The 12,957-nt window shown below is 38.7% G+C and overlaps 1 protein-coding gene across 8 annotated transcripts in view; it reads left to right on the top strand.

Moving 5' to 3' along the window:
* Window positions 1-12,957, top strand: part of IRAG1 (inositol 1,4,5-triphosphate receptor associated 1) — a 137,666-nt gene that overhangs the window by 110,677 nt on the left and 14,032 nt on the right. For all 8 annotated transcript variants that reach the window (XM_043517439.1, XM_043517436.1, XM_043517438.1 and 5 more), the window contains 5 exons: window positions 541-672; window positions 1,306-1,447; window positions 4,088-4,137; window positions 7,645-7,752; window positions 9,308-9,372. In XM_043517439.1, the coding sequence (XP_043373374.1) occupies window positions 541-672; window positions 1,306-1,447; window positions 4,088-4,137; window positions 7,645-7,752; window positions 9,308-9,372 (497 nt within the window). The remainder of the gene's footprint in view (window positions 1-540; window positions 673-1,305; window positions 1,448-4,087; window positions 4,138-7,644; window positions 7,753-9,307; window positions 9,373-12,957) is intronic.

Raw genomic sequence — 12,957 nt, 5'->3', positions numbered from 1 at the left:
ATGCTTAACTTTAACTATGTGAGTAATCCCATTGAAATCATGTACTTACGTGCTTTCCTGAATTAGGGCCTAAATTACCAAAGTGATTTGAGTTAGTATATACAGATATTTCTAATTCATTTCTCACCTGTCCATAGGATTGTTTTCTGGTTTTTGCGGGCAATATTAGAGAAAGTCATGCTGCTTGCTATTGCTCTTTTCCTTTCTGAGTTCATGGAAAGTTAAGGGTTGATAGCTTATCAGAATGTGAATATATCATAGAAATTAGAAAAGCTGAAGAGACTTGTTGATACCTACTACACTGGCAAGTTCAAGTATTCTTTGGGTTTTGGAAACAGATTTGTAAATGGTCATTACTATAAAGGGTATATTTCTAAAGTTGTATGTAGGCCTTTACCACTGAGACTTCCATTGACTTCAGTGGGAAAAGCACTTCAAATGTGCACCCTCTGAATATTTGCCTCTAAAACTCTTAGCCCGTACTTTGATATTTTGGTGCTTAGCTCATCTTTGATGTTTTGGTGCATTCTTTCATTTCAGTCTTCAGCTCCCTTATGGCATCACTATGAACACAGAGAAACTTGCCAGAAGCTGTTGGAGGATATTGCTGTACTACATCGTTTGGCTGCTAGGCTCTCCAGTCGTGCTGAAATGGTTGGAGCTGTTCGCCAGGTAAGGCAATTTAAAAAATCTCCAGCGTGTTCCTTGATTTCTATACTTTAGCTATCACATTTTAGATCTTAATGAAAAAAATTAATGTTTCACGTAGTTGCACATGTATGCACATGTGTAAATATATTATGTATCTCATCATGCGATGCATTTACACACACACAATTTTTCTGTAGTGTACTTGGATTTTATCTGTCATTGTGACTGGTTTAAAGCAATTAACGTAACTTCAGATAACATGCTATTGCCCTCAATATGGTATGTGTAGGTAATAGAATGCACACAGAGGGAAACTACCCTTGAAGCCACTCAACATTTGTATGATATATATAATTTTAAATAATAGTTATTTCACGTACAAACCAGGTAATTATGGTAACATTTTGTGTATGAACGTTTGTGTATAAATGTATGATCTGATCATCATAAATATCAATATCGTCAGTATATGTCCATGTATGTGCTGGGATTCACGTGTGGCAGATAATTCTATTTAGCTTGAGGAGTTCCCAGTCATGAAAGTCCTTTTTGAACAACTGCTCCATACTCAGCTCTGGCAGAACTTGGCAGACATAGAGATGAATGATTTGTTTAAATAGTATAGGAGTTATCCCTGTATTTCTCTCCCTTTAGGAGAAACGTATGTCAAAGGCCACAGAAGTAATGATGCAGTATGTGGAGAATTTGAAGAGAACGTATGAAAAGGACCATGCTGAGCTAATGGAGTTTAAGAAACTGGCCAATCAGAATTCTAGCAGAAGTTACAGTTCATCTGGTAATAACAGTGCTTAAAGGCTTCCCTTTAATCACATGGGTTTATAGTGCTACTTATCTTGTAAAATCAGGTATTGTGAACATTCTCAGTTACAGAAGCAGATTTTACAAGGTATCTCCCAACACAGACTTGGGTATAGTATCTGCAAGAGGTTTTAGGCCTGGTTGGATTACTCTATTTTAAGAGTATCTTTTTGAATTTCCCTTGTATATGACACAAAGCTACTTTATCTAATCCTGCAGTTGTTAGGTGCAAACCATTTCCCATGAAAATCAATGGAAATTTGAGAGATAAGGTGAGTGAGGTTATAGCTTTTATTGCACCAACTTCTGTTGGTGAGAGAGATAAACTTTTGAGCCACACAGAGCTCCTCTTTAGGGCTGGAAAAGGTACTCCCATCATCACAGCAAAATGCAAGGTGGACCAGATCGTTTAGCATAATTATTAGCACATATTGTAAGGGACCATTCAAGGTAGACTGGCCAGTTAACCCCTCTGCAGTCATAGGACAAAAGAGGGGGTTAGTGGGTTACAGATTGTTGTAATAAGCCATAAATCCAGTGTCTCTGTTCAATCCATGATTTATAGTGTCTTTCAGAGTTATGAATTTAAGCTCCCAGGCTCATCTTTTGAAAGTGTTGTGCAGGTTTCCTTTGAGGATGAGGACTGATATGTCAGACATTCTGATCACTTTCTGAAGTGTTCTCTCAAAGGAGATAGGGTGATTTTGACTTTTATCATTTTCCTATGTGAGTTCATTCAAGAGTGCAGGGATTGTCTTGTTTCACGCACATAGTTGTTACTGGGGCATTTAGTGCGCTGGAGAGGTACACCACATGTTGTGGTAAATGTGTAGTACCATGGATCTTGAAAGTTGGGGGGGGGCGGGATTGATGATTGTAGCAGTGGAGATATGGCTGCATGTTTTGCATCTGTTCTGGTAGGATCTGATGCCACTTGGAGTTGGTGCTCCTAGTCTGTGAGGAGCTAGCTTCTGATTATGAGCTTGGAAATGGCTGTTGGAAGGCCAGAAGTGGGGCGGGGGTTCAGGAAAGATTTCTTTCAAGATGGGGTCCCCATCGAGTATGGGTTGTATTTGTTTAATGATACACAGTTTGGGGTGAAAGGTGACAGCTAGGGGTGTGTGGTTGGAGGGGGTTTTATTTCTCTGTTGAAGCAGATTCTCTCAGGGTACTTGGGTCGCCCATTCCATGATGCTATCTACTTCTCTGGTGGAGTGTCGTTGTTTGGTGAAGGCAGTTTTAAGGTGTGTTAAAGGTGTATATCCCTCCTCAACTTTGTCCTCAGAGTATATTCCATGATATCTGAGTATCTGCCTGTGGATTACAGATTTCTTAGTGTGTTTGTGGTGGTTACTCGATCTATGAAGGAAGGTGTGGTGATCTGTGGGTTTCTTGTACATGGTTGTCTGTAGGGTTCCATTGTTGAAGCTGATTACAGTGTTCAGGAAATTGATGCTAGCATGGGAGTGTTCCACACCAACAACCACCCATCCATTAAACTGTCTCCAGAATACTCCCACACTAGCATCAATTTCCTGGACACCACAATCAGCTTCAACAGTGGTGCAATAGGTATAGTATGTGAAGCTGAACTAGTTTAAGAAATAAATAGGCACTGACTACATTGAAATAAATTTAAATACTTGAAGAACTGATGATGCATGGGAAACTTTTAAAAACATTCTGTTTGGGAACAATTCTGTTTCTACTGTCTGTATTAAACATTTTATCTGAGCATTCTTTACTACTAAGAATATTTGCATGAAAACAGGATCTTTGTTTCTTGAGAGAGCTCATATAAATGGTCTTCATTATAAAGAGCATGAGAAAAGAAATACAGGAAGTCTATGATAGAAGCAATATTACTTCTAAATGGAACATTTTTAATAGTTTCCAAAAGATATCAGTCACTTTTAAAAAAACAAAACACTGGATATTTAACATCTTTATAAAATCTTGTATGTATAGAATTGTTTTATGTTTGTCTCTAGGATCACAAGTTTGGCTGTTTATTAAATATTCATTTGCACATGCTCTTGCATGTGTTTAGAGTTCACTTTCAGCAGACATCAGCTCTGCAAAGTTGCTATGTCTCCTTAAAGTGAATTATAAAAGCTTTTGTGCAATGCCTATACAATACATTTTATATTTTATCAGCTAGATTTACTAACTATAGTTATTTTAGATGATTGTTAATTATCCAAGTATGATAGAGCCAAATGTTTATATTTAATTGCATTACTTGCATGTATGCTTATTTTTGCCTGTTTTCTACAGGACTTCCTCAGAAGTAAAATGTGATGAAAAGGAATTTATTCCAGTAGGCAAAATTTTAAAAGAAGTTGGTACTTCTTTGCTGTCTTTTATTTGCTGTTTTTGCTTATGTAGCCTACTGGAAGTTTAAGTATTAAAACTTTCTTCTGAAAAATCAGCATGTAGGAACAGCCAGTAGGCCAGATTCTGATCGCAGTGGCAACTGAAGTCAGTTGAAATAAGTGGGAAATTACAAATTTCTATTGGGGTAACTGAGATCAGATCTAGTTCATATATCAATTTTATTTATAGGGATTTATCCATATAGTCTAACTCTGTTCTTTATCTACTGTCTTTCTTGTAGAAGATGGAATGCCTCGTTCATCTAGATCCATGTCTCTTCCTGTTGGAAAGGTATTTTGACAATATTAACAGAAATTAAACTGTTAAGTGAAGATTTTACATAACAAAAGTTCAGTCACTGTATAAATATATGGAATTTGATTGCCTACTACAGTCCTGATAAATCTGCAGTGCAGTTTGTGTGATGGCCAATTCAAATATTTTGCAAAAAGAAAAGGAGTACTTGTGGCACCTTAGAGACTAACCTTAGAGTCTCTAAGGTGCCACAAGTACTCCTTTTCTTTTTGCGGATACAGACTAACACAGCTGCTACTCTGAAACCTGTCAAATATTTTGGAATTTTGTAAAATTGAGAATAACTGTATACAGTAATAAATAGTCATTCTTGGAATTAATTGAAAATTTATAAAGGGGCCTCATTAATTTGTTTCAGAATAATAGTGTTTTAGAGCACAATCCTGCTTTACAGTCCATGGCCAGATTCTCAGCTGTGACTGTCACAAATTGAGCATCAGGCCAAGAATGACTATATGAATAGGGGTTGCAGGATAAGTCTCTTAGTCAGGTTCTGAAATTGTCATTCTTAGCAACCACATCATTTCCACAACACCATAGAGATAATCCAGTAGTTTTTAAGGGTGTGGCTCACTGATTCAGTCAGCACAGGACAATCTTTTTTTATTGTTTTGTTAAAGCATTCAGAACTGAGATATTCTCCATTGATATTGACTTATTAATAGCTTTAACAAAGCTAGTTTTAAATATGTGCAGACTCCTTGGCTTTGGACACCCAGTTATAAGGCAGCTCCTTAAATTCATTAATTAATACAGCTGAGAACCTATTCAGCTAATAGGAAATTGATCTGTGTATGTTGTTCAACTTCTGCAAGCTTTATTTTATATTTATATTTCATCATTTGTAACAGTTAAGGTCCAAATTGTTCCCAGCCCCATGCAGATACTCAGTGGGAACAAGAAGCCTCCTTTATTGTCCCTCTCCGTCCAGGTGCCACCCATACTCCCATTCCTTGCATTTTCTGCACACAGGGACCAAGAGACTTTAGTATCTGCAGCAGTGCTAGACTCTCCAGAAATGGTAGGGCCATCCTTCTTCTCCCCTTCCATACCAGCAAGTAAAGCTGAGCTGGCATTTTGGGAGCATAGTGCACTGTACTTGGATAAAGATTGTCATGGTCTACATTCAGGCATGCACTCACCCAGCACGACTTGGAGACATATTGCCTGAGCAGGAAGGTTCAAATTCTGCCCCACCCCCTTGCTTTTTCTCTTGGTGGGCGGGGGCAAGGGAACAGCAGCAGCCTGGGAAATTCCATACCAAAAATTGTGTTAAGAGAATGTTAAGTTTATACTCAGAAGTCAGGAACTACCAAGCTAAGGTTGCACATACCATTTTAACTCCTCTTTGTATCTATATGCATTTTGATAGTCTTTTTTTGTTTACATTATATTTATTTATTTAAAAAAAAGTGGGGGGAGCAACTGAAGAAAAAACAAAAGACCAAACAATGTAAAGGAATAGGAAAAGAGGGAAAGGAGACTGACATATTGATTTCCATCCACTATGGATTAATAAAAAGTTTCTAAGAAGGTAGACTAAAACTTTTAAGATTTGTCTGAAGTCTTTCTCTGAAACAGTACCTGCTCTTTAGCTGCTAGGTCAGCCAAGTCGCTGACCCAACCTTCTATCCCTGGAGACTGTCTGCTCTTCCATCTAAGCAATATGAGTTACTTGCCTACAAGCACTGCTCTAGAGAACTAAGCTTTCCGTGAGTTGGAGAGTTTTCAAGATGATAAGCTATATCCCAAAAAACAGTTCTGGGAAGTAATTTTTAAGGAGGTATCTATTATCATACTAATCTTACTACTTATTTTAGCCAAAACAAATGTATCCTGGAACAGTCCCAAAATATGTGAGCCAGTGTGGTTCCAGGAGACCCACATCTCCAACAGCAGTCTGCTTTGGCAAGATCCATGCACTGTAATCTATGCAGGGACCAGTGTGAACAAAATAAAATGTGTGGCTACATTAGCCTTAATCATAGATCAATTGCAGAGTTTTAATGTTTTGCAAGGTATTTCCCCATTGTCTAGGGCTCAAAAATATACACAAATCTTTGTTTCAGGCCTGGCACAGGCAATCTGAATTAGGAAGGGTCTTTTGGGCCTGGAAGTCAGGCTGCAGCTGATTGGGTGTACCTACAGATGGAGCTCTCTCCACATCGACTATAATTCTGGCATCTCTGCTGCTCCCAGTGCATCGGGACCAAATATGTCCTTCAAGAGATGCTTACGCTGTGGGTAATGCCATGCCACTGGACCAGGTAAATAGTATTGTAGTTAGAGTACTTGGAAAAGAAGAAACTTGATCCTCAACCCAGAGACCCAAATTATCCCCTTATCCATCCACTCTCTCCACATTAATGGTTTTTGATTGATTTTCAACAATGAGCTTCCCAAAGTACAGCATCAGTGTGTGAGAAGGGATGGAATTTAGTATTTTTAGCCAAACTGGGCCATGTTTGTTTGGTTGTTAATATTTTAGGGGACATTTTATGATTAAAACAGTAATGGACTGAACCCAGCCTTCCTGCCAGCGGGAGAAGTTGAAGGTTGATAGTCTTTAATTATATGATCACATACTGTTTCTCAAATTTATAATATTGTATAAATTTTCCTTCTACCTTGTATATATCATCTTCTAATTTATACTTAAACTATTATAATGTTATTGTGTTAGACTGCAACCAATATAAAGAGTCTTTCCTAAAGTATGCTTTAATACTTAGACTCCAATTCAGGAAAGCACTTAAGCATGTGCTTAACTTTTGAAGTTAGCACATAAGTCCCTATTTACTTCACTGTTAAGCAGATGTTCAAGTGTGTTTCTGAATAGACACATTTCTGAATCAGGACCTTAGTCAGCAGTCATTTATCAGACCTTTTCTTTTCAACCAATAGGAAGTGCCAACTCGCTTAGGTGCATATCAAGGAATGAGGCACTTAACTACTAAATTAATGTATCTGCCAACTTATCTGACCTATATTTACCAGCAAAAAAATCACTATTATTCTGTTACATTTAATCCGTAATATATTGTAATATATTGTGTAAATTTACTGTGTATTTTTCTTAAAAGGATGGTCATGGTCTTTGTCTGGTATATAAGGAGTAATACAGAATGCTAGATGTGTGTCTAATTTTGTAGAAAAAAGTGTATAATATTGTAAAATTGTGTTATTTAAGAAGCAGTATGTGATCATGCACTTAGACTAATCATGATGAATACACCCAAAGGGGGCAGAATTAAGGTTGCACATGCCACCATTTCCTGACTTTTGCAATATTAACATTCTCTTAATATAGTTTTATGTATGTCTTATCCAAAATATATAATTGTGTTTGCTGCTGCTAGTATAGGTTAGAATATTTCTGTTGTGTGGATTGCATGAATCTGCTTGTTTACAATACCTACCAACCACAGAGAATTATCCTTCAGTTGAGCTTCTTGTATAATAAAGTTTGTTGTTTAATGACAGAATATGCCTCGGAGGAGAGTCAGTGTGGCTGTTGTTCCTAAATTTAACTCATTACACATTCCTGGCCAGTCACCTACTACATCACCCATACCTTCAATGCCATCCCTGGTAAGTAAAAATAAGTCCATAATTTAAAGAAATGAACATATTTCTTAAACCCGTGTCATATTGGACTGAGCAAACATTTCTGAAAAATCTGAGCCCATTTGACATTGCAAATTTGAGTGATTCAGACTGCACTCAAATATATGGTTTAAATTGGGAATATCCATGCTATTCTCTCCTCACCTTTTCTCAGCACAAAAATGTATGTGACCCCCAAGCTTGAAGAAACACTTCTAAGAAGCCTCACACCCCCAAGCCTACCTTGTTAATTAGGTTTTCATTAAGACACACAGGGAATTTCCCAGTGCCATGAGCCTGTGTGGAATCTGTGACCCAACCTTTTAGACGGGGATAGTCATAGGTGGCTCTGTAGCCCAAGCTGCATAAAGGAAGTACCCTCTCCAAATCAGCTTCCTCGGCTGCTTATCTTAGGAACCCAGTGACACTGTATGTTGGCTCACTGGGGCCCTGAGGCAAGTCAAAGTATAATCAGATTATACGTTATAGTTTCTGTTTATTCAGTGGTAATGTACTATGCATAAAAAAGTAAAAATAACCTCCATAGCAGAACCCAGAGGGGGTGATAATTTCAGTCATTTACTGCTCTGTTAGTGTGACAGCTTCTAATCAACTGTCACAAAAGTCTCCAGTATAAACCCAAACTGAAAAACTCATACAACAGAAATGTACAACTCCCACTATAGCCTGGGATAAGTAGCACATTCAGCTCCTGTGTTGCCTTTTTGTTTACAGCAGCATAATCTGGTACTACATACTGTTTGCACATTAAAGAAGAACCAAATAAAACTTGAGCTTAACAAATCTACATAACATATTACTCCAGTGCAAAATGCACCAGGTATTCCTAGCTTCAAAGACAGACTAACAGATCCAAGATGACAGATCTAAAACTTTTAAAGTTGTATGGTCAAGGCTCTCTACTGGAAGGCCAAATCTTCTTTAATGGGGATTATTGCAGACAAGCAGCTGAAGAGCAGCATGTATGTTGGAAATGTCTTCAAAGGGACAGTATTTTTAGCTGGGTGGGAGTTAAAATGAAATTGATCTTTAAATTGAATTCAATTTAAAAAACAACATGATTACATGACCATGTTATGTCATTATGTGCCCACAAGAATTGTTTAAAGACATGAATGGAGGTGAAAAATTCATTGTTAAAATTTCTCACTGAAAACCCAACAGAGGAAGCACAATTTACAGAAAAGGAAGAGACAGGAAAATAATCAACATACTACCCAGTAGTCAGTGCAGAACAAAAGGAAGAGACTAAACAACACATATATAACGGAAGTAAGGTAGAGAGAGAGGCACAAAAGTGGCAAAAACAGCTACTCATAATTTTTAAAGTCCATTGTTTACAGAAGTAGTTTGAGAGCTCAATTTTCAGGAGATTTTGTGTGATGTATTTTGGAAGAAAAACTTTAGGTAAGAAACCCATTAACTTTATCATCATACTGAAGTTGCATTAGAAATCAATTCATGAAACCTAACATTGCATGGAATCTAACATTTTATTTATCATGTTTTCAATTTACAGTCTGAATCACCCAATGGAAGAAGTAGTCTGACATCTACACCTGCCCTACCAGCCCTTCTAGAGAAGTGAGTGTTCTTAGGTTGTTTTTCATATTGGATTTATTAGACAACGAATCTATTTGATATAAAAATGCAACAATTTCTGTAAGGGAACTAAAATGATAGGATTATGGTCCTTGATGTCAATGAAGCTATACTGATATACACCAACTGAGGATTTGACCCTATTATTCTACTACTGAGTGATTATATTTTGCATTTCCTGTTTCATGTATGAAGTTGTAACTTAATGAAGCAATGTAACTTTTTTAAAAAATCAGCAATTCCATTTCTACAAAACTAGGCCCTGATCCTGCAATCTGATCTACACAGGCAGTCATCTGTTTGTTTAGCCCAGGTCCCACTAGAAACACTTACTTTTAAAAAATTAAATTTCCCTTGGAAAATAAAGGATTCAAAGTACAATAAAAATGTTTCATGAAACTCTACAAAGCTTCAGAAACCCATCATTTTTACAAAAGTTCTAGCGGTTTCACAAAACTCAAAACCCCACCAGCTTTTTCTCATCCCTACAGTGCATGAACTGTACTCAACAGTATAGAATAGTTCTGTGCACTGAGATTTGAGAGTTCGTGATTTATTTAGTGCCACATTTAAAAAAAATTGCTGCTTAATTAGTTGACCCTCATGATGATGCTATGCAAATCTTTCAGTGGTTTGGATTTAAATTTAGACATGTTTTTAGATTTCAGGTCTGTATTGCACCCATTTTGTGTATGTTTCGTGCCGCTTTTAAGCAAGATGAAAGCGGAAATGAGTACATCCAGAAAAATTTCAGCACACAATAGAACAGTTCCATAGCATGCTTTCTAAAGCTTTTGTCTGCTGTATTATCTCAGAAATATCTCTCTGGATCTTTTTCATCACATCACAGTGCTGATGTATCTTTCAGCCTGAAAAACTCTTTCTTTCTTCCCTGTCTCTGGTCCTTTCCCCCACTGCGTTCCTCATTTTTCTTTTTTTCAGCCTTAGATCTGAGTTCAAGCTGCTAGTTCTAAGTGTAGTCTGCAAAGCTGTGTGCACCTTGTACAGCCCCCACAAAGGTCCAGCAAACTAGCCCCTAGAGAGAGCTCTGTTTCTTTCATTCTTCAGTTTGTGAAATAATAGTCCTTCTTTAATTTAAATATTCCTCATTTTTGCCTGTCTGGGCACATATTTTGTTCATACTGCAGACTATCCACCCACAGTGTTCTTTATAGTGTATCAACTTATCCTGCTTTTTAATTTTCTTTCATTTGACACTTTAGTATACTCTTTAATACCAAACAGTTTCCCCTCTTCCTGCTCCCCTCTTTTGAACCATTAATGCAGAATAAAAGGGTCTCAGTCCAACCCTTGTATCTAACACGGTTCTTCCCCAGTATTCCCCTTGTTATGTTATATAATCTCATCTCGAATGTCTGCACTGATGATGGTACAATGACCTCTGTTGATGGGTGCTTTGTTGTCTGGTCGCACCAGCGGAAAGGCAGGAGGTAATGGATGTCGTTTAATTAGGCCACAAATTTATTCACTTAAAATATCTGAGAGTAGCCAGCAATAAATTGTACAGTGCAGATCATCATCATTTCCACATAATTTCCAATTTAGTCCCAGCCATCCTGCTGCTGGGGCCCTGCTGCCCTTCTTTACCATCACTGAGAGGGGGCTGTAAAAGGAAAGAGGGTTGACTCCTTGCTGTACCAGATGTAGGAACCCCCAACCCCCACTTCCTCAGCTCCCTTAAGGGATGCTTTCCTTCAAAGACTCTTTGAATCCATTTTATCTGATAACCATATCCCTTCCATACTGAGTACCTGCACTGGACATCTGCCACAATAAGCTTGGGTGCCTCTGGCCCATCCCCTACCAGTTTCCAAGATAGTTACTGATTCCTTCCTTAATAGCAGATAGAAATATCTCTAGTTGCATTGGTGTACTCCATCCTCCCTAAATAACTTAGATGTCCCGTAAGATATGTCCAGATGAAGAATTATGCAATCTCTTTCATTACCCATGAATTTATCCACATCCCTATTCACATACCCCCAGTCATATCAATCCATGGAGGCTTCACAGCTTCATGACACACCTTGCACTGCAATATGTCAGACCAAATAATTGTCATTCCAGGGAAAAAATCCTGGATCTGTCCCAAATCCCTCTTAGCTCTGATCATCAGTTCTACACCTTCCCAAATTGTTTTCACCAAGGTGAACAATAATCACATCCAGTGCCTCCTCCTGGGCCTCCAAAGAGTATACAAGGGACATTAGCTGGTTCCAAGAGCAAGCCTCTCCTTCCATGCCAGCTCAGGATTGTTTCACTACCAAGACCCAGCTGTTACCCTCCAGACAACCTGGAAGGCCACCTAAGCACTCAGTATACAATACTGTGCTCTCAGATCCCACAGCACCGCTCGTTTGGCCTGTTCGCATGATTCTGAAATTGGAAGCACAGGAGAATTAGCTTTGATTCTCTACCTGGGGTCTCCCCTACATCCTGTATACATTCAAATGCTGTTGCCCAATTGCCTGCATCACTGTGGCCCCTCATCCAAGTTGGGCCAAAGCTGTTGCAGCCCTGATTTGGAATGAGTGGGAATTAAATTAATGCTCTGGTAGCCCCAACTTTGTAAACCCCTTTCTGAAAATTGTAACAAATGTATATGTTATGAGGCTTCTTCCATCCCTGTGAATAAAGAGGGGCCTTTCCCCAACCAGTCTCATTGCTATATAAGTCCTTAATGCCCACACTGGTTAAACCCTGACCTCACCCCTTCCCATTTTGGACTCACCTTGTCCTCCTCTCTCCACTCCCCCATCTGTTTTCAAGATCCTCAGGGTCAAGATGACTGACCCTTCTCTCCCATTGTAACTCCCACCACTCCAAAGCCCTTCCTGATGTATCCCTCGCTCATGCAGACACTGGTTCGCTGGCTGTGAAAGCTCCAAAAACCACTACCTGGACTGCAGTTTTGAATAAGGCCACCTCAGATCTACTTCTGCGTATTTGGTGGAGAACTTGCATCAAAACCCTAAGTGTCTGAACAGTGATGGGATAATGGGGATCCTTTCTAGGGCCTCTGTCCCAAAACCACCTTACTAAAAACCTCCAGACTCTGAATCCATTACAAGGAGCTGGGTATCCTCTCATTCGATTGAGAAATGTAAGGCCTTATAGGTGACCAGAAATGACAGATGATGCCAGTGTACAGAGGGCCGGTGACACTGTAGTCCAGAAGTATCTGGTCTTCTGGAATAGGTCAGGTTATCCACAGGCCCCTCATCTCTGAAAATGCACAAAATCATTGAACCTCTTGTCATAGACCTAAATGTCTGTGGTGCTCCTGATTCTTTAATACCCTGAGAGCCTTCATGTGCCATGGTCCTAGAGTGTTCTGGGTATCAATTCTGGTTCCTTGTTGGTTCCTGGAGTCAGGTCTCAAAATTTGTCCACCTGAAATTTAGAGAATGCATCGGCTACACTATTATCAATCCCAGGTACATCTCTGGCAAAGAAACATTTTAAGAGTTAATCACTGTAGTACAAATACCCCTACCGGTTTTATAACCTTGGCAATCTAGAGGACTGGCAATTGATAAAATGTAC

Source organism: Dermochelys coriacea, chromosome 6 (assembly GCF_009764565.3).
Source record: "Dermochelys coriacea isolate rDerCor1 chromosome 6, rDerCor1.pri.v4, whole genome shotgun sequence".
NCBI classification, from domain to species: domain Eukaryota; kingdom Metazoa; phylum Chordata; order Testudines; family Dermochelyidae; genus Dermochelys; species Dermochelys coriacea.
The sequence above is the reverse complement of the archived record's forward strand: the minus strand, read 5'-3'. Positions and strand labels throughout refer to the sequence as shown.